Source organism: Chondrus crispus, genomic scaffold (assembly GCF_000350225.1).
Source record: "Chondrus crispus Stackhouse genomic scaffold, scaffold_300, whole genome shotgun sequence".
Taxonomy (NCBI): Eukaryota; Rhodophyta; class Florideophyceae; order Gigartinales; family Gigartinaceae; genus Chondrus; species Chondrus crispus.
In genome coordinates, this window is record NW_005179184.1 from 45,447 (window position 1) to 65,415 (window position 19,969).

Here is a 19,969-nt window from a genome sequence, read left to right on the forward strand (position 1 = left end):
GAGTTGTTCGGGAAGTGCGTGGTCCCCTCTCGTCGATGGGTGTATTTACTTCAATTTCGCGCACTGTAGCATGTACTCACTCCTTGACGAATTCTGCAGCGTTCCATGAGGAAGCAAGGCAACGAGGTCAATATAGCGTTGCAAGATTGCTTCACAGTAGACCCTTTACGGAAATATGAGGGGACATGCAATAAACCCAATCATCCGATAAAAAGACAATCCTCAATTCGTTATGATCAGGTAAAGTATCATACAACCAGTAAATCAAAAATACATTATGATTACTGCATACAAATCACACATGCACATATACGTGTTCAATACCTGCGCACTGCATCAGTGCAACGACACGGGAGAAAAAAGCGAAACAACTGGGTCATTGCGCAAATGACCTGGATATTTCGGATAGACGTCGATCTGCACTGGCCACAGTGAGAACAAACACATCTTCCCTCCCTTTACCTCACTCCGCAGCACCACCCACCGCAACCTAACACTCCCCAATCCCTGATGGCCCCCTTCACGGCACAAGAAGCGGCCCAGACTCGTCAGCCGCTGTCGACAGCGGCCATTGAGCGCAGAAATGAGCTCGAGCTCTACGACGCAGCCCACCCTGACGATAGTGACGAGGACAACGGTTCAGACTCCCCCATTTTCGATCAATTTTACGATCAGAGCGGGGCTCGCACAATCATTGAAATGATCAACTTTAACCCAGCCCAGTCTATGGGCATTTGGGCTGGGTTTCAAAACCTCATTTTGGAGAACTACAATGTTGGCAGAGAGCGCAAATGCTCCCACAGCCCAAAGGATGTGCTGTTCATGACCCTCTCGGTCCTGAAACATGGCGGAACGTGGGATTTTTTGGCCAAAATGTTTGGTCAGAAGACCTATACCTTCGAACGCCTTATAGTGCGTTTCATTGGGATCATTTCAGAACCTGTTTACGAGCAGTACGTGACCTACTGCCACAAGCGATGGTCGATGAAGGAACTATCGGATAAGAGTAAGCTTTTTAAGGAATACCCTATGACCCGTTATGCCACTGATGTCCCTTTCCAGCCCTCTTTTCGCCCCTCCGGCAGCCTAGAAGAGGGCAAGAAGTACTTCAGTGGAAAACATAAGCTTTACAGCTACAAAGTGGAAGTAAACGTTATGCCAAACGGGCTTGCAATTTGCTGTAGTATGCATGAGCCTGGTTCTGTCTCCGATTTGGTAATTTTCAGGGAAATGCAGTGGTTCCACAAACGCGCTCAGCGCAAAAAGGAGGATGAGGCTACAATTGAGGACAGTGGACCCTTGCAAGAGGAGTATCCGGGACAGTGGGCCATATTAGCGGACAAGGGATATCAGGGGGCTGCCGAGTTTTGCAGAGTGATTCATCCAAAACGAAAGCTCCCTGGTGCGTTTCTCTCGCCAAGCGAGGTGGCCGAGAACCGAGCTATCTCGGGCGACCGCATTCTTGTGGAAAACTTTTTCGGGCGCATGTGCGGGCTTTGGTCGGTAGTGGGTACAAAGTGGAAGTCGTCAGAAGGTAACTATGATGCAGTGTTTCAAACGTGTCTAGGTCTCACGAATTTTTATATTCGTTGGAGGCCGCTACGAGCACAGGACATGACTTTGTACCAGCAACTGACAAATCGATGGTACCAAATCGGTAATAGCCAGTTGGAGCGCAGACGCCGAATTCAGAAGCGGTACCGGGAGAAGAGAGCCCTAATGAAGCGTCAGTTTCGCGCAAGTTGCGCTCTGGATTTACTCGGCCGCGAGCCGAGTGAGGAGATCTAGTCTCTCCATACTTGCTGGTGTATTGAGAGAATGCTGCCCTTTTGCGCTAAGCGGTAGTGAATTACGACAAATTCAATTGAATTTGCAATAAATGTACTGTCTTCGAATAACCCTGTCGTTCCCTTAGAGATCGAGTCACAGAGCAAACGAATGCAGTTTGAGCGAAAGCTGGATATCTGCATAAGAGACCTAGTGAGGCGTTAGAGGGCCAAATTTATCATTTCCAACCTGTAAACTATCACCAGCTCAGAAATGATGTGTTTCTGAATTACCTGATGAAATCTCTGGTGGGATTATCCACTATACAGAATGTAGCCTTGTAACATCCGAACCTGCCCATCAAACTGAGGTATCACAAAGGATGCAAGCATGTCTTCATGAAATCATCTTTACTTATAGTAGCAGTCCTCCAAACAAGTGTTTTAGTGCGGGTTTTGAACGTGAAAGACTGTTCAGAGAGTTCCTCGTCAACTCTCGTCAACTCTCGCCACTTAATCTGTTTCTTCGTGACCAGTTATTGACATCCTGCATTTTGCAGTGCCCCCCCCCCCCCCCCCCCCCCCCCCCACCGCCCCCTTCAAAAAGGCTAGGTGCAGTAAAGAAACTTATCACCTGCTCTGCTCTATCTATCTAAGAGTTCACTGTTCAGTCCAACGCTGCGAAAAGTCTCGAAGTAAACATGCCCATGATGTCGACAATAATCATGACATGCACGAATAGATGAGGAACCATTCTGTGGAAATCAAGCACTTACAAAAGCTTGTCATGGTGTGCAACATGAAGACGAAGAGCCATTCGGTGCGAGGAGGATTTTTATACAGATAAGCACGAAGAGAACGTCATGCTGCTCGAAAGAAAGGCGGATGGCCTCAATCTGCGGCGGCCCCCAGAGACAAGTGAAAATATCCATGAGAGCACGTACCTTGGACTGTGCCAGCTGAGACTTCGCCCGTTGCGCGACGTCGAAGAACTGTGTGAAAGGCTCCGGGTTTAGCTTGCCCTGTGTGTTAAAACTTCGAGCACCGCTGAAATAAAGTCAAAGGGAGGTTATGCAGCCAATGTTGCTAGTCGGGTCATGGGTGAATGGTGTGCCCAGAGCAGGTGAGCTTCAGTTATCGCCGTGTTTTGTAAGAAGTCAGCCCCATCTCGTTAGGAGTACTGCTTTAAGATAGTACATAGTAAAGTGTTCCGCATGGGGGAGGGGGATGGGATTGTCCGTCGTGTACTACCCTCCAATTCACGACGACATGTTTTATCTTTCACCTGCACAGTGCAGTATGTGCTCGCCCATTTTGACAGATGAAGCAAGTGTGGTTTCGCATTAGCGATAAGAGTGAACAGCAAGAGTGGTGGGAAACGCTGGTTCCATTGATGTTGTAAATCCGTTGACCGACATGTAAAACAGCCTGCCGAAGACCTCGAGGCACGCGGCGGGCGGTGGGGGAGAGGGAGACGCCGTGGATAGCTGAACTGTAAAGGTTTCATCAAAGTGCCAATGCATCTATCTCTGCATGTTCAAGCACTCTTCCGCAACGCCCAGCGCTTTTCTTCACACAAGGCCGTAGCTTTGATGTCTTTCACTTCCGGTCCTTGGAGGCGCCTGGGCAAAAAAATTATTTTTATTCCTGTTAGATAGCTCGTCGATACTCAGTTTGGCGACCTGGCACTCCAGGGAATGGAGGTTGAGTTTGGCCCAGCCTTCCTCCGAGCCTGCTGGCGCCGTGTGGAGAACAAAATTTGCAAGGTTGCCGCAACAAAATTGATGCAGTCGTCCGCAACGGCTTGCTGCGGGAACGACTCGAAAAGCTAGCAAAAGGGGCGGAAGACAAGGCGGGCATATCCGATAGCTCATTTCATATGGGGGAAGGTGCAGGGCGTCCTGAGAAGCGGAGGCGAACCCTTCCGAATGTTAGTCTTCCGATTTCGTCACAGGCTCAAAGCGGATCTAACGGATACCTGGCTTGCTTTGACGAGACCAAACCTATCGCTGTAGTTGTTTCGCCCCTGAAGAGACGCCAAGGAGCGATATTGACGCGTAACTTAAGAGGCGCAGGGGCATGTGTGATTGAGGACTTGAGCAAGTTGAAGGAGGACGCTGGAGGTGCAGAAGTAGCTAGCGTCGTCGTGGTGACAGATAACAAGTTGCGTGCAGAGCAACAAATAGGCACTCTCCGAAGTCCGCGATATGTCTCGACCAAATGGGCTTCAGCAGTTCTTTCGATGCGATCACCGCTTCCGCTTGATCCCTACCTCCTCAGAGATCGCCCTGCCTCGGTGTCAGATAAGATCAACTCGGGCACGACCCAAGATGCGAAGGGACACAAGAGCACAGGCTTTCTCCCCGTGTGGTGCAGTCTTGGGAGGCCTGACTACAGCGATATCGCTCAAAAGCAGGCCCTTCTACGAAACTTACCTGTACATCTTTGCCAACGGAGCACAGTGACGCAGAGCATCTATCCATCGCCAAACCGGGACATCTGCAAGATGTTGGAGAAGATTGCAAAAAAGCGTGTTCTAGAACAAGCTGGCGGGTCAACCCTTGCAGCTGATACCCGTGCTCACGCTTATCAACTAGCTAGCTCAGCCTTAAAGTGTGTGCCCTTTGCATTGAAAACGCCGCAAGACGTCGACAGTTTGCATGCGCTCGGTCTTCGTGTCCTTGGTGCTGTGCGCGAATATCTACATACGGGCGATATGCATGAGGCGTCAATGCTGGAGACGGACGTGCGGCTGCGGACGCTCAGCGAGTTTCGGGAATTCTACGGAGTAGGGGCAGCATCAGCCCGAGAGTTGTACGACGTGAGAGGTGTAACGAGCGTAGAACAGTTGCGAGAAAAAGTGAAATCGTACCCAAACGAGTTTCCGGAGACGCTGGTCAAGCATTTACATCATTTCGACAGACTCAAGCGTTTGAACTTCAAGCAAGCCGAGACATTCAACCAGAAAGTGAAAGCATGTCTCAACGAAGGCGGGAAGAACAACCTGCATCTCCGAGTGACACTCTGCGGGGGTTTCCGGCGGGCCGAGCTGTCCGGGCACGACGTGGACCTGTTGTACTGTCGTCGGCAAGAGCGCGCGGACAACCACGACTCGGTGCTAGCCTCGGTCGCGCGGCGGCTCTCCCAGTGCGGATTGCTAGTGTCCGTACTGTCACTGACCGCGAACGAAGAAGGGTGGCACGAGCGGCGGTACCACACGAGCCGCGTGCGAGGCGTGTACCGGTACGCGCACGACATTCTGCACGGGCTGGCCGTGTTCGAAGGGTGTGTGTTCCGAGTGGATGTGGTAGGGGTGCGGGACGCTGCGGAGTTCCCCTTTGCCACGCTGGCGTGGTCCGGGTCGACAGTGTTCCAGCGGGATCTGCGGCTGTACTGCGAGAAGAAGGGGTGGATCTTTAACCAGCACGGGATTTTCGAACGCGACGGCGGGCACAGGGTCAAGCTCACGCCCGGGCCGAAGAGTGAGATGGACGTGTTTGAAGCCATGGGCCTGACGTATCGCCCCCCGTTCGAGCGCAGCTGTTAAGGTGACGTGTGGCTCAGACGATCTTCCGCGACATCGGGACGGGCTCGACGGCCTGCCGCTTGTTGGTCTCCTTCCACTGGTGCCACCTCTCCTTCATGATAGCAGCATCGCGGCGATGAGTATACGCCAACAAATGCTCGCCGCCCTTCACAACTGCCTTGACAGCGTCCTGGTCCTGCACGCCCTTCTGTACATCGACGATGTAATACAAGGTGATCCCCTGCCCCCTCCTCGCAAAGGACCAATAGCGATGGTTCGGATCGTCCCCGCCGGGCCCGCAGACAAGCTCGCTGGCCGGGATGTTGACGGGGTTCCCAAGGAGCCCCGCGAGCCCGTGCGGCGTGACGCGCAGCGCGGGTCCGGAGGCCTCGACGAGGGCCATCTCCGCGACGGAGCGGCGGAGGTAGGTGGCGATGAGGGCGGCGAAGGCGGCGGAGAGCCCGAAGCCTGCGTACGTCCAGACCGGGCCCAGGAGGGGCTCCGGGACTTGGTGCGAGAGGTAGGCCGCCGACGCCCAGAAGCCGGCCTGCCCCGTGGCCAGCACGGTCATAGCCGCGGAGCGCAGGCGGCGCGGGTTGCTGTAGATGCGGTGTACGGGCGTGGAGGGGGTGGACGGGAGGGTGGAAAGGGTACGCAGGGACGGCGGGAGACGCCGCGCGGCAAGGCGGAGAGCCATGGAGGCGGGGTGGTGCATGGTGATGACGATGGGGTGATCGGTTCGGAGAGAAGGGAGAGGGTGTAGGGGGGGGGTGTTCGTTTCGCAGCGCATCTTGGCGCTGTAAGGAGTGCGTTTCGCGGGGTGTTACTTACAGTGAGATGGAGGATGGGACACGGCGCATGGGTATGTCTGGGTATGACGGTTCGAGCGAAATCAAGTTGGGAATGTGGCGGAAACAAGGGAAAAACAGGGGGGTGATATTGGCCAGAGCGCCGCTGGCGGCGGGATTCCGCCTTCAGGATTTCACGTGGGGGACGCCGGTTGGCCGCTGAAGTGGCAATACCGCGCCATTAAGCGGCCACCGCCGTCGGTTGGGCTCATCAGACGCCCACCACATACGAGCATGCTGCCGGTCGCCCACGCACCGTCGCCCACGCACCGCCGCTTCCGAGACCGCCCCCGATCGATCAATTGTGGCCCGACCTTGTTTGCGGTCGTGCAGACATAATGCGGCTGTAATCCTCACAACTCCGCTTGCCTCTCAACAACAACAACACACTTCACTCTCTCCGACTCAGCCCTCCGTCCATCATCCCCTACACACTACACACCTCCCGCCCTCTCCATCCACGTCACCACTGTCACTAACCTGCCCCTCACACCTCTGATGATGTCCACCGCAGCCTCCCACCCGGCCTTCCTTCCTCCCCTGACCCTGCGTTTGCCTGCGCCCCGCCCGTCGCGTTCGCCCGAGCAGCTTCGGCGCGCGCCACGCCCTCTGCGCCGCACACGGCTCTCGCCGACGAGCGTGCAAACGGCGGAGCCGCCCAAGGTGGCGAAGCGCGCCGTGGCCGCCAAGCGCCCGACGGCCTCGCCCCGTCTCGTCGCGGACGGCGACTCCCTCTCCGGCACGCCTGCGCAGCGAGCCCTGGTCGTGGCCTTTTGCACCGCGTACGCGGCGCTCCCGCTCAAGCTAGCGGCCTCCGCGGCCGGCCCCGCCGACCTCGCGCTCGACGCCGCCGCCGTCGCCGCCGCCTACGTCTTCTCGGACTTCGCCGTCGGCGTGTACCACCACGCCGTCGACAACTACGGCTCCGCCGACACCCCGCTCTTCGGATGTACGTACCCTTCCCGCCCTTCCCGCCCGCCAGCCCCTTCGCTCGTACGCTTTCGCACCCCGCTAACATAACACCCCGCCGTCTTTCGCTGCGCTGCGCAGACCAGATCGCGGCGTTCCAGGGGCACCACGACGCGCCGTGGACGATCACGGCGCGCGATGTGTCGAATAACCTGTACCGGCTCACGCTGCCGACGCTCCCCCAGCTGGCGCTTTTGCTGTGCGTCGCGCCGGGCGGGCCGGCTGCCGCGTTCTACGGGACGTTTCTGGCGGGTATTGTCGGGGCGCAGGAGGCGCACCGCCAGGCGCACATGATGCGCGCCGCGCCCTGGGTGAGGCGCCTGCAAGCGTGGGGCGTGCTCGTGCCGCAGGGAATGCATGCCAAGCATCACCGCGGGGCGTATGAGGGCAGGTATTGTATTCTGTCAGGCGTGTGCAATGAGATGCTGGATGGGTCTCGGTTTTTCAGGAGGTGGGAGGCCGTTTTGTGGCGCGCCACCGGCGTGGAGCCCAATTGCTGGCGGCTGGATGCCACGCTGAAGGAGGAGGCGATTGCGTATTTGCCAGAGTGGTGCCGGTGATACGCCGCAGAGGCGGATCGCTGCCACTGAGACCCCCGTGCTTCGCCTAGAAAGACCCAAGCCCGAATATCCCATTTGCATCTTCCTACTGTACCAATCAAATATTATTTCGTCCTGCAACACCATTTTTGTCAAGCTCTCTTCCTCGCCCTCCTCCCTTCAACCCCCAAACTCGGACCCTTCGTACCCCACGCCCGGCCTCGAGCCCGCACAACAACCTACATCTCCACGATGCCACCGACCTTCCTCGGCCCTCCGCTACCCGTGCGGCCCTCCTGCCGCCGCTGCGCCCCCGTGCTCTCCCGCGCAACCACCCCCCACTTCTCTGTATGCACGGGCCCGTCTTGCTCGCAAACCGCCTTCGGCAAGGCCCTGCCCACTACGCTGGCGGCGCTGCTCTCTACGGCGACGCCGCACGCCACGTCGAGCGGCGTCGGCTGTCTCGGCGAGTGCGGACAGGGTCCGAACGTCGGCGTGGCGCCGGGCGGCGCGACGCCCTTCATCCAGCCTGCGCAGCGCACGGTCGCAGCGGTCGTGGCCACGCTCGCGGATCTCGACTTGTACCCTGCGGAGGCGCTCGTCGGCGCGTTGCAGGACAAGGAGCGCGCGGACGCTCACTTCACGGCCGGGCGGCTGGACGACGCGGCCGCCGCGTACGCGCGCGCGGCCGCAGGGCTGCATGTGTGTCCGCGCCTGGAGAGCGCGGCACGCGCTAACTGGGCCGCCGTGCTGCTCGACATGGGGCAAGTGGACGACGCGCTGCGACAGGCGAATCAGGCCGTGGATTGCGCCGCGGATGGCGTCGGCGCGTGGAAGAGGAAGATGGACGCGCATGAAAGAAAGGGGGAGAGGGAGATGGCTGTTAGATGCGGGGAAGTGCTCATGCGCTTGGTTGGTAGCAAGGAGAGGGAGGCCGTGCAAAAGAGGGTGCGAAAGCTGCAGAGCAAGTGGCGGTGGTAGTGGCGCAGCGGGTTTTTTTGTTTGCAATTGTGATTTTCCTCCTCCCGATTTTTACTCCGGCTGTTAAAGAACGTAGTCGTGCTCCTCACGCTCCCGTTGAGCTTTTGCCCTTGCCCCATTTTGCATTTTCATTATGCCCAAGATGTCGCTGACCGATAAGGCCGTCATGGCGACGCTGGCTGTATCTGGCGTGGGCGTCGCGATGAGCGCTGCCGTCGTGCGTCTGCGCGAAGCGCGCGACTGTACGTACCGCATGCTGCGTTTCTCGGAGGCGTTTGCCCGCGCACCTGTCTGACGAGAGTTTCGCTCCTGCGTTGGTGCGTGCTTTCTGTGAGTAGGGGAGGCAACGGAGGAGAAGGAGGAGTCGACCGTGTCCACCGCCACCTGCGATCAGCTGTGGGTCAAGGTGCGCCACCTGTTGGGGGGGAAGAGCGAGCTGCTCGATGCGTGGGCCGATCACTACGTGGGCAGCAGGAACATACTGGAGAGTACGTAGCAAGTGGATGCGCGGGTGCGAGATGAGCGTGTGCAAGGCGCGTACTGACTCTGTGTTCGGTTTCGATCGATGCGGTGACGGTGTAGAGAGCTTCAGGATTTTCGGACAGATGTTTGTGGCACCGGTCGGTAAGTCGAGCGAGCTGATGCGATTTGCTTGTGCGCGTATCTGTTAGTGGGAGGAAAGCAGAGGGTGGTTTGTACTAACGGGTTTTCAACGTTTGCGCGGCGTTTTCCGGAATGATGTTGGGAGCAGCTTTGGTGGTCTTAGACGCTTTGTATGAACGGTATTTCGACGGGCAGATGCCGTGCCTCAAGGCTCTTGCGTTTCGGTAGGAAGGCAGATGCGTTCAATTGCGCGCAGGATCAGCTCGTGTGGTGGAGAGGAACTGCACGCGATGGGTCCCGCAGCGTGAGGATCCTCTCCAACATATGTGTGTCTCCATCACACGACGTGTGCCGTGATCTGGTCCAGGCCTCTTACGGTATGTTCGCAATGAGCACTCTATAAGAGGCCGTGTGATACTGAAGTCTAAAAGTTGTGTTGGTGCGCTTGTGGATTGACCAGAGGTCTCTGGATGCCTGATAGGGATTGATGAGCAGGATGGTGATTCATCCTCTTGCGGACATTAATAAAACCCCTCTCAAAATTTCTACAGCCCGTTCAAAACTGTCCCGCTTCCTCTCCGCGCCACTGTCCCGGGTGAAGCATAGGCTGTCTTCGCACCCCCATTTTGAATCACCTTTCACTTCCCCGGTGCCCATTTTCACCATGAGCACCGTACCGCCTCGCTACGCAGCCGTGCAGCGCGTAAGTCAACTGGATGCCCTTCGTCTCGACGACGAGCTACTCGGGCTCTTCCTGACATCTCTGCGCGAATGTCTGCGCTTCTTCCCTCAGTCCACACTCGAGGCCTGTCTCCCCGAACTACAAACGCTCCTCCGCCTATTCTTCCATCTCAACACGGTGATGGTCCAAAAAGCGTCTCCCGGTAACTCCATCCAAAACCTATGCTACCTGCCCCTAACCCCACTCCAACGGGCCGCCCACATGGCGCTCGACGTTCTCCTCCCCTACGCCTTCACCTCGCTCCGCAGGCACCTCTCCATCTCCGGATGGTCCCGCCGTGGGGGCCATCGTCGCATCGTGTGGCGCGCCCTTAACTACATCGAAGCTGCCACGCGCTTCGCGACGGTAGTCAACCTCGCCCTCTTCTTTCGCTATGGCGTCTTCCGTTCCCTCGCAGATCGCGTCGTGGGAGCCCGCCTTTCCTACTACAAGCGGACCGTCGCGCGGGCGCCGGCGTTCGAGTTTGTCAACGCGCAGCTGGTATGGGAGGGCGTCGCCGAGCTCGCTCTCCTACTGTCGCCGCTGCTTTCACGATCAGGGTGGCTGGGACGGTCCCGAGTGGGGCGGCGCCTGCTCACGGGGCTGGGTGGGGTGGAGCGCGTGGGTGTCGCGAGCGGAGAAGGGCTGGGCGTGGACAAATGCGGCGCGTGCGGAACCGGTGACATCACAATGAAGCATCAAGCGAGACCGTGCGCGCACGTATTTTGCTATGCGTGCGTGGCGACGGAGCTCGAGCGGGACCCGGGAATGCGGTGCAGGGTTTGCGGCGCGGGGGTGCATGAAATTGAACGCGTGAAGTTTGCCTGAGGGTGATTCAACGTCCGGGAGGTGGAGGTGATGACTGCGCGAAGTCCAGGCGTGCCAGTGCCAATTGGTCTGCCTATGCTGTGGACCGCAGAACATTTTAGGATGAAATATTTCCTCCCATATTCGAATCGGTCCGTGGCCCTCGTCACCAACAAACAACAACAATTCCCGAGGAACCATGATGCGCCTACCCGCGCTGCTTCTCCATTCACAACCTTCGCCCCTATAAGCCCACCTTCCTTTCGCGTGGAACGCTAACGCATTGCACCGCAGTTCGCCATGGACTGGAGTTGGCTGTTATGGCAGGTCGTCTTTGCCTTTCTACTTAGCTTCTTCGCGACACGCCGGTCTCGCTCGGCCATGCAGCGCTACGCTAATGACCTCCGTCGCGCCGCCCAAGAGCTCTCCGTCCAGTCACAGCAGCTCACCGTCGTGGAGGAGGCCGCTAAGGAATCTACCAAACAATCCACCCGTCGCACGAAGGAACTGCAAACACTTCGGGACAACGTTGCCTCCCTCTCTGCCACCGTCGACTCCCTTACCGATGAGCGGGACGCGGCGCGCGAGAAGATGGCTTTTCTACGCGTCCGACTGGATGACCTGTCCACCAAGCTCGCGAGATCCGACGCAAGGAGGGATATACTTGAAAAGGAGATCGCCGCAGCGCGCTTGGTGAAACTTGAGTTGCTGAGCAAATTGCGCATCGACGAAACCGAGCGCTTGTCTGCTCTCAACAGTTTACGACACCCGGCGGCCACGAGAGCGTCGCTCGTGCTACAGGGCTCGCCCGGGCCTCACAGCATTAGCAGCGAAACCGCCCTCAGTCCGATGGCTGTGGCCAAGAGCCCCAGCGAAAGCATGCTTCTCGCCTTGCATCCCGACTTAGACATCTCCGATGATGACGAAGACGAGTTTAATTTCAGGCAGGCCGAGCGCACCGGTAGAGAACTCGAGGCAAACATGGTGCGAAAGTTTCCGATGGCTGATCGACTCAGGCCCGACGGGTCAACTGTAGGGGTCCGACGCAAGTTAGATTTGCCTGATGTCAAATTGGGGAAGCCTGCTCTTACGGTAGAAGTTGACGGTACAGAGGGAATCGAGGATGGCAGTTCGAGCACCAAAGGAAAATCAAGTTATGAGAACAACGCTGCAGTCAACAGAGACAGCGAGCTGCCTCAGGTGTCTTCAGATGACCATCTTGATAATTCTTTAATGAAAGACGACAGCACTTTGCAAGCAAAGAAGGCGGACGTCGACTCCTCTATGGACTCCAATGTTTGGGCAGTTCCGAACAGCGTGGATTTGTACAGCGTACAAGAGCCTGTACCTCTTGTTGAACGACGGACGCCTCCTGAAGTCTATCATGCGAGGTCGGAACCTGGTTCTGCGGCGAATGGTCGTGACGACATGAAAGAGAGATCCTCAGAACGCGAGATGTTTAATGCGGGTAGTTCCGTCGAAGAGAGGTCACCAGTGGGTGCGTATCATGCGAAACGAACCGTCCTATCTGGGCAATCCCTTGTTGACGATGTTCCCCCAGCCAGCGCAATAGACCCGACCATTGATGAGAATATGCAGCAATTGGGATGTAACAGAAGCCCTACCGAAGTCGCGCACTTTCCATTATCGGCGAAGGGCGCAGCAAATGAGCTTCCCGACGAAATTGTTGAACCGAAGAACATAGGAGAGTCGAGCACTGGTCTGGAAGTCGGTCTGGAGTTTTCGGAGACAGTCCCTCTTTCCATTTCCGCGCCGCCCTCAGCTGTGTTTACTGAGTTTGATGAGGTATCGGCTCCCACCAACGCTATCGACCACCGAGAACAGGGACAGAATCGTGAAACATCTTTAGACCTCGATTCTCAACGCCGGCGCTGTTCCCGTGATTTAGACAGAGAGATGCTGTCCTTAAATCGAGCGCCATGGATTGATACCTTAAATCCTAAGCTACAGAACAGTGACGAAGGGATGTCAATTGCGTCCATACTTCAACCGGCGATTACTCAGACATCATCATGTATTGTTCCAGTGAGCACGAGAACTCGCTCAGGGACGTTGTTTGATAGTACAGTACCCTCAGACACTCAAGGGAGTGGTTAGAGCACTGCACTGATTCGTAGTTATAGAGTACAAGCTTTAGTTGCCTATACCCAGAGTTATTTTCCTTCATTGTACAATAAGCAATAATTACAACCCGCGCACTCGCGGACTAACTGTGTATTCGTTTCGACAATATTTCATATCCCACTCCATCGTAATCGTGTTGACTGGGGGAACTAGCATCAATTTGATATCTGTCGTGAAAAAAGGATTCATATTCTCTCTTGCGTACGGTTAGCAAATTTTGCCTTCGGATATAAGAGTGTCTTCTGCTGCATTCAGCATTAGTACTGCCTTAACTTACTTCAATTTGTCACGGTATAATCTCACTGCAGGGCTGTTATTGTTGAACACGGTCAACATAATGGACTCAATGAACAGCTTTCGATTAAGATCCTCAGCATACCTCATCAGCGCAAATCCAAGCCGGTTCCCTCGGGCTTCCTCCGCCACGCCAAGTTCATAAACGTACATGATTGGCTCACCCTCTTCCAGGTCCCACCTAAAACTGAGAAACGCCATGTGTTCACCAAACATTTCATGCGATGCGATTAGAAAACGTTGCTGTGGATGCCGCAAATCCCTTTGTTTCTCAGCTTCGTCCCACTCCATGATTGACTTTTCGTAGTATCCTTTCAATTCTGCGACAGATTTCAGCATCCACTCACGTTCTGTATTGGACAGCGATGGTCCAGATTTCCATCGCAGGCGAATTTCACTGAGGCGAGAATATGGGAGTTCCATCGTCATGTGTAGTTCTGCGAAAGGGTCCTCCATAGCATTTGCATTGGCAATGGTTTCCTTCGCAGATACATTTCTTCTCGTCCTTTGCCTGGGTCTTGCGACCATTGATCGTAAGGCTTCCATGTTGTTAACACATGCAGTTGTCCAAGTTTGCCGCAGCTAACTTGTCTGGATTTGGATGAGGAGTTTTCTTGGTCATGCCATGCACGGGAGTGGGCTTGTCGGGCTCATTCATACGAACGTCGCTATTGTCGAAATTTAGTGGCGAGAAACAATGCAAAAATTATGCGTGCAGACCAGTTTCTCTGACCTTCTTGCTGGGCTTTTCTTGAGAGACTCAAATGTGTCGACCACTCTCGTCCCAAAGTTGTACTTTCACATTTCCTCCATCATTATTAGCATTCAGCTGTAGCCAGCGCCTTCCAGTTGAGCTTGCTGTAGCTTCCCTAGGATGTAGTCATGGGCCTTGATGGTTTCATACTTTGGCTCCTCCCCAGGAGCGACAAAGTTTGGATGCACTTCAATAAGATGTTCTTTGTCCGGATCAATGAAACAGGCAATCGAATAGCGCTCGGATGAAGCCTCATCGGCGCTTGAAACTACCACTCGATGCGCGGTCGCACGCCAGACATCGTTAGTCCAACGCGCTAGGAGCGCCCCAGTATTGATAATGGCCGTCGTGCCCTTGGGCACAGGGACGTCAAGCCATCCGCCAGCCTCGTTGTGTATGATTCCTCCGACTTCTCCGCCCTCTACTGCCTTCACCTGGAGACCAGCTTCATTATTGAATAGAATTGTGAATAATCCGAAATCTGTGTGTTCTCCAACGCGCAACGGAGCGGACAAATTCTCTCCTGTGCTCTTCCCTGATTCGAAGTCGCAAGGTGGATAATAGTTCAGTCTGATGACGCAACTATTAAAAGCTTGCAGAGACCTGAGAAAAAAATCGTGCGGTAGGTCTAGAGCGGCAGCGCATGCTATGGAGAAATTGCGCGCTGCTCTTTCCACTCTTGTCCAGAGACTGCGGAAGCCTTGTTCAAACTGGGGAGGACAAGCGGAAAAGTCGTGAGCGAAACAACGAGTGTTTCGAACATTGTACGCCTACCAGAAATCAAATAGGAAACGCCGCAATGTTAGACTTCTCGATCACTTACGTCGCATAGTACGTAGCATGCAAGTAGCAACTCACTTCTTTCAAGTCAGGCGGGCGCTTCCTATTCAAACTTTCATGGCCCAACCCAATGAAGCCAATATTGGTTTCCGGGGTGAGCTGTACAAACTTTGTCCTCTTGTGTTCATTGGGAAGCGAGAACAAGGCTGCTGCCATGTCATAGTATAGCTGCAACTCTTGGCTACTCACTCCGATGTTCTCCAGAAAGAGAAATCCATGCACGCGAAAAGCACTATTTATCTCTTGAGCGCATTTTCGCTGCTCGACCGTCGGAGCCTCACCGCAAATGGCCCCCTTATCCTGCATAAACGGACTGAAGTCTATGGTTGGGATGTCTGCCATGCTATCAAATGATTTTCTCAGCTCTTGGACGATGGCCACTCCGGTGGATGTCCGTCAGTATGAACGACAAAGAAGCTCGGGCCCGGAAGGCGGTGAAGGCGGTGAAGGCGGTGAAGGCGGTGGAGAGGGAGGGGGGAAGTGAGGATGAGCCAGGCCTGCAGCTTCAAGCAGATTTTTCCAGAATGTTTCGGCACATTTTTTAATGCCTCAAAGGCTTGGCTTTGGAGCCCAGGGACACGCTAACGCGTCAAGGAAAGGTGAGGCGTTCGACCAGTTTTTAAGCAGCCTATAAGATACTGTGTCGGTCAATACAAGTATACCGACAGCGTTGATAAGATAGCATGGTTTGCCGCGGGGGGTTGGGAACGAGACAGCTGCTGGCGCAATCCAGAAGAAGCCAGGCGCTCTAGAAAACTGAACTATTTAGCAAACAAAGGTTGCAGCTGCATATATCATCCCTATTACGAAATGACATGACGCCAGCTCGCGAACGAACGACTATTTCAAAAACGAAGGCTTCCGTGTTTAGCGACTTTTCATAGGCGTGAGAAGGTCTTCACCTGACGTGGAGACCGCACCTGCTCCCAGTACCCGTATTTTCATAAATCGCATACGAGTTATAGTGCTCCACGCGTTAGAACGAGACCGAAAAGTGGAGGCAACTGGAAAAGGCGCGCAAGCAAAGATTGCCACTACAGCTAAACATGAGTCGGACACATCATGAAGCAGTAGTTACTTCCATATAAAAGGAATCTTCTTTCATTAGAACGGCAAGGTTTCCCACGCCAACTTTCGTCGCACATTTCAGGAAATCGCAAAGCAATGCCCCAGGGTTCAGAGGAAGTGCTTGAAATAATGGCCCAGCTAGTCATGGGCATAGGCAATGACAGCCCGACCTTGCCCGACCCGCATGAAGACAGCGAAGAGGACTCTTTCATCCCCGACATGATAAACCCAAGGCGACTACAAAGCGTGATCGAAACGCCGCCCGAATCGCAGGGGATTTTCTACCGCAACATCTACACATGCCGTCTGGATATCCGGGTGAGCCTCGCGGAAGCGGGGATGACACAGCGCGGGTTCATCTACTTGCTTGGGGCGATGGGAGTAGTGAAGAGCCGTCAGCGGCTTATCCAGGGGTTTACGCGGCTGCGGAATGCGAACCGTCACACGCAGGTGTGCGGGGAGGTGCTGTCGTACCTGACGACTCACACGTGTGCCAAGACGCGGGAGCAGAGGCGCGGGGTGGTGTGCGCGGCGAGGATCCCTGACTCGTTCCCGGAGCTGACTGCGCTGATCTTCGTGCGGAGCGCGCGGCGCGTGACGGCGCAGCAGCTGGTGCGGCAGCCGTGGATGGCCAGGGTGCACCTGTGCCGGGCGGGAAGGCAGAGGAACAAGGAGGCGTTCCAGAGCGAGTGGAAGAGGGTGAATAGGCTGCAGTGGATGGACGAGGAGGCGTTGCGGCGATGCGAAAATGTGTACGAGATGCTAATCAGAGATGAGATGAGATTGGTGGATGCGCAGGGGAGGAAAGTGGGGAGAGGGGAGTACACAATGCAGGCGCTGGAGGAGTATATTGCGTTGGTGAGGCGCGCGGGGACGGACGCGGCTTCCCAGGTGGCGGGAAATGGGTTCGTGAGGGATGTGCTGAGGGTCAGTGCGGAATGAGGGGGATGGGTTGAAGGTAGTAGAGCGTGAAGGCTGGGGATGCTGCCGCATTGTCCTGGCCCTAAATGAATGAAACGATAGAGGGATCGAGGCATCAACATGTCAAGGGATCAGAGATTAAGGAAATTACAAGGATTCATGATGTAACGTTAGCTACACGTAGAGGATGATGCTACAGTATTGTATACAGTAACGGACATGTCTGGCTGACACAAAAACTCGGTGTACACGTTCAATTCTGACGAATGAGTGATATGACGAGGCCCGATGAGAATCTGGGATTGGAATCTGGAATAAGATATGGGCGGAGGACCAGTCAGAAGGCGAATCTGTGCCGAAGAGTCATCACACGCGAGGTAATGTAAGCGAAGACAGGCTGTCGCGGCAGGTGATGCAATGCAGAATGAGCCACGTGTTGGGAATAATGGTAATGGTACTGATCGGAAAAGTTGTTCACGTTGACACAGACGGCCAACCACAAAGTCGTGATGGTAGACCAGAACGAGGAGACCCGCCAAGCAAATAATATGGATACTTTTGCAGGGACACCCATTGACGCACCGATGTAAGCACCGCAAAATATCTGCAGGCCGCCCCTTCCGATCTCGCAGCCCAGAAGCAACACCAGCAATCTTAACGATCCGTTTGCATACCGCTTTTGCTGGAGCCTGCCGTCATCATACGTCGATCCTTGTCGGTTAACTACCAACCCCCCCCTCCCCCACCCCCTACTGCTCACTCCCCTTGCACCACCTCTTTTCCCAAACTCACTCAAACTCACTCAAACTCACTCAATCTCACCGTCACACTTATCAAACAACATCATGGGCAAGTACGCAGTCGTCATCGGTGTCAACTACACCAAGAATCCCGAGGCCGCTTTGCAAGGCTGCTGCAACGATGCCCGTCTCATGGTCAACCTTCTCCATTCCAAGGGCTTTGAGGACGAGGACATCAAGCTCCTAGTCGACGATGATGACAGCAATGACTCCCCCAACCATGTCAACGTCAAGAAGGCCCTGGACTGGCTCTGCACCGGCCGATCGGAAGGTGACACAATCTTCATGCACTTTTCTGGCCACGGCACCCAAGTCCCTGCCGACGACGACGATGTTGAGGAGGACAAGCTCGACGAGGCCATCTGCCTGGAGGAGCTCTTCCTCATGGCCGACGACGATCTCAAGCAGTACTTTTCCCAGCTCCCCGAGGGCGTCCGTGCCACCGTCGTCATGGACTGCTGCCACTCTGGATCCATGCTGGATGGCCAGGAAGTCGCTATCCAAGGTGCCAAGGACGAGGATTCAGCAGTGCCGCCCCAGGAGAGCGACGACTTGGTCAACGTCCTCGGAGGCTCACGTGAGGCCGTGTCTAACCGCTCGCTCCCCATCTCCACTATCTGTAACGTCATGTCGCAGAAGCTCGGCTCCCCCGTCTCTCCCACCGGCTCTGGCGTCAACGGCGCCATGGCCCAGGTGTTTGGCGGCACGGCTGGCAAGCTCATGATGAAGTTTGCTCTGGGCCAGATGGCGAAGCAGGATGGCGGCTCATCTAACCCGCTCGTCGGTATGCTCGGCGGCATGATGGGAGGCAAATCTACTTCCAGCAGCGGCAGCAACCCGCTCGCAGCCATGATGGGCGGAGGGTCTACTTCATCCGGCAGCAACCCCCTAGCAGCCATGATGGGCGGCGGTGGGTCTACTACCAGCAGCAACCCGCTAGCATCTATGATGGGCGGCGGTGAGTCTACTACCAGCAGCAACCCGCTAGCATCTATGATGGGCGGCGGTGAGTCTACTACCAGCAGCAACCCGCTAGCATCTATGATGGGCGGCGGTGGGTCTACGACCAGCAGCAACCCGCTGGCATCCATGATGGGCGGCGGTGGGTCTACTACCAGCAGCAACCCGCTGGCATCCATGATGGGTGGCGGTGGGTCTACCGAGCAGAATGGAAACCCTATGGGATCACTGATGGGAGCCCTGGGCGGTGGCAACGCTTCATCAGGTGGGAGCAACCCTCTGGCGAGCATGATGGGCGGAGGCGCCACCGAGACAGAGACGGCCGCGCCTCAATCTCAGAACCCCATGGCCATGCTGTCCGGACTGATGGGAGGAATGGGTCTAGGGGGACAAGAGGACAGTGGTGACGCACCAGCATACAATCCGGCACACCAGCCGATGAGCAGGGACGTATGCACGCTGATCACGGGGTGCCAGGCGAGTGAGACGAGCGCGGATGTGCGACCGGCCGGGGAAGAGGCGTTCGGGGCGCTGACGAAGACGCTGACTACGTTGTACGAGAAGAACCCGGAGACGACGTATCACGACTTGGTTTCCAACGTCCGATCGGAGCTGTCCAGGGGAGGATTTAAACAGAACCCGTGCCTGGAGTGCAGCGAAACCATGGCCCATCAGCCGTTTATTTGTTAGAAAGTTGACAAAAGCGACTGAAATAAACATCAAATTTGCCCGGTTTCGAACAAGGGATTAATTTGCACTGTCATCTTGCACCCAAACTAACCTGAATCTGGCTAGTAAAAACCGTATACTGTAATCCCTCGGTCTATTCCTTCCCCGCCACCCTACGGTACGCCTCTACCCTGCTCCCGTACTCCCGCTCCTCCCAGCAGATGTAACGCTCCTTCGGCGACCTCCTCCGCCATTCTTTGCGCACCATGCCGTCCCGCTCCCTCACACACCAAAACAGGCCTTCCCTCGTCCACATAGGCTCCGTCAGTCGCATCCTGAACCACTCCTCATTCTGCGTCCAAGGTCGCGTCCTCTTCGTCTTCCGCGACCACCGTCGCCACCTCCATAGCCTCCGCCTCACCTCACTCCAACACCCCGCCTCCCCGGACGCCTCCGACCATGTTATCGACGTCTTCCTGCATGGCCGCTGGCGCCCAGCCTGCACCGCCCTTCGCAAGGATATCGTCCTTGAAATAGAGGCCCCACATGTCGCTTTCAGCACAGATGCTGACGTTCACTCGTTCCAACTTGAGTTGCAGGATGGCATTCCCAATTCCAGGTTGTCTATACAGCCCAAGATCACTGTGCTCCTTCCCAACAACATGGCCTCGTTCTGCACTCTGCCGTATGACAACCTATCCCAGAATTCTCTTACGGTGCCCCCCCTCCAAACCTCTCCACCCGCGCGAGCACCCCGA

The 19,969-nt window shown here is 55.8% G+C and overlaps 6 protein-coding genes; 4 read left to right on the top strand and 2 right to left on the bottom strand.

The window, feature by feature from the left end:
• Positions 1-3,645: 3,645 nt before the first annotated feature.
• CHC_T00005598001 (hypothetical protein) lies at positions 3,646-5,313 on the top strand. Its single transcript, XM_005717122.1, has one exon. The coding sequence runs from the start codon at positions 3,646-3,648 to the stop codon at positions 5,311-5,313; it is 1,668 nt and encodes a 555-aa protein (XP_005717179.1).
• Positions 5,314-8,442: 3,129 nt separating this feature from the next.
• Positions 8,443-8,748, bottom strand: CHC_T00005599001 (hypothetical protein). The gene has a single exon (XM_005717123.1). The coding sequence runs from the start codon at positions 8,746-8,748 to the stop codon at positions 8,443-8,445; it is 306 nt and encodes a 101-aa protein (XP_005717180.1).
• An 8-nt stretch (positions 8,749-8,756) lies between these two features.
• CHC_T00005600001 (hypothetical protein) lies at positions 8,757-9,780 on the top strand. XM_005717124.1 is given in 6 exon segments: positions 8,757-8,771; positions 8,772-8,871; positions 8,968-9,117; positions 9,212-9,253; positions 9,381-9,460; positions 9,461-9,780. 4 exon segments carry the CDS (start codon positions 8,772-8,774, stop codon positions 9,458-9,460), a joined length of 372 nt encoding a protein of 123 aa, XP_005717181.1. The 5' UTR covers positions 8,757-8,771; the 3' UTR covers positions 9,461-9,780.
• Positions 9,781-11,060: 1,280 nt separating this feature from the next.
• CHC_T00005601001 (hypothetical protein) lies at positions 11,061-12,878 on the top strand. Its single transcript, XM_005717125.1, has one exon. It carries the CDS (start codon positions 11,061-11,063, stop codon positions 12,876-12,878), a length of 1,818 nt encoding a protein of 605 aa, XP_005717182.1.
• Positions 12,879-12,895: 17 nt separating this feature from the next.
• Positions 12,896-13,745, bottom strand: CHC_T00005602001 (hypothetical protein). XM_005717126.1 is given in 3 exon segments: positions 12,896-12,987; positions 12,988-13,072; positions 13,183-13,745. The coding sequence occupies 2 exon segments, from the start codon at positions 13,743-13,745 to the stop codon at positions 12,988-12,990; spliced, it is 648 nt and encodes a 215-aa protein (XP_005717183.1). The 3' UTR covers positions 12,896-12,987.
• Positions 13,746-17,627: 3,882 nt separating this feature from the next.
• On the top strand, positions 17,628-19,232 carry CHC_T00009024001 (metacaspase type II, MCP1). Its single transcript, XM_005717127.1, has one exon. The coding sequence runs from the start codon at positions 17,628-17,630 to the stop codon at positions 19,230-19,232; it is 1,605 nt and encodes a 534-aa protein (XP_005717184.1).
• The last annotated feature ends 737 nt before the right edge of the window (positions 19,233-19,969 follow it).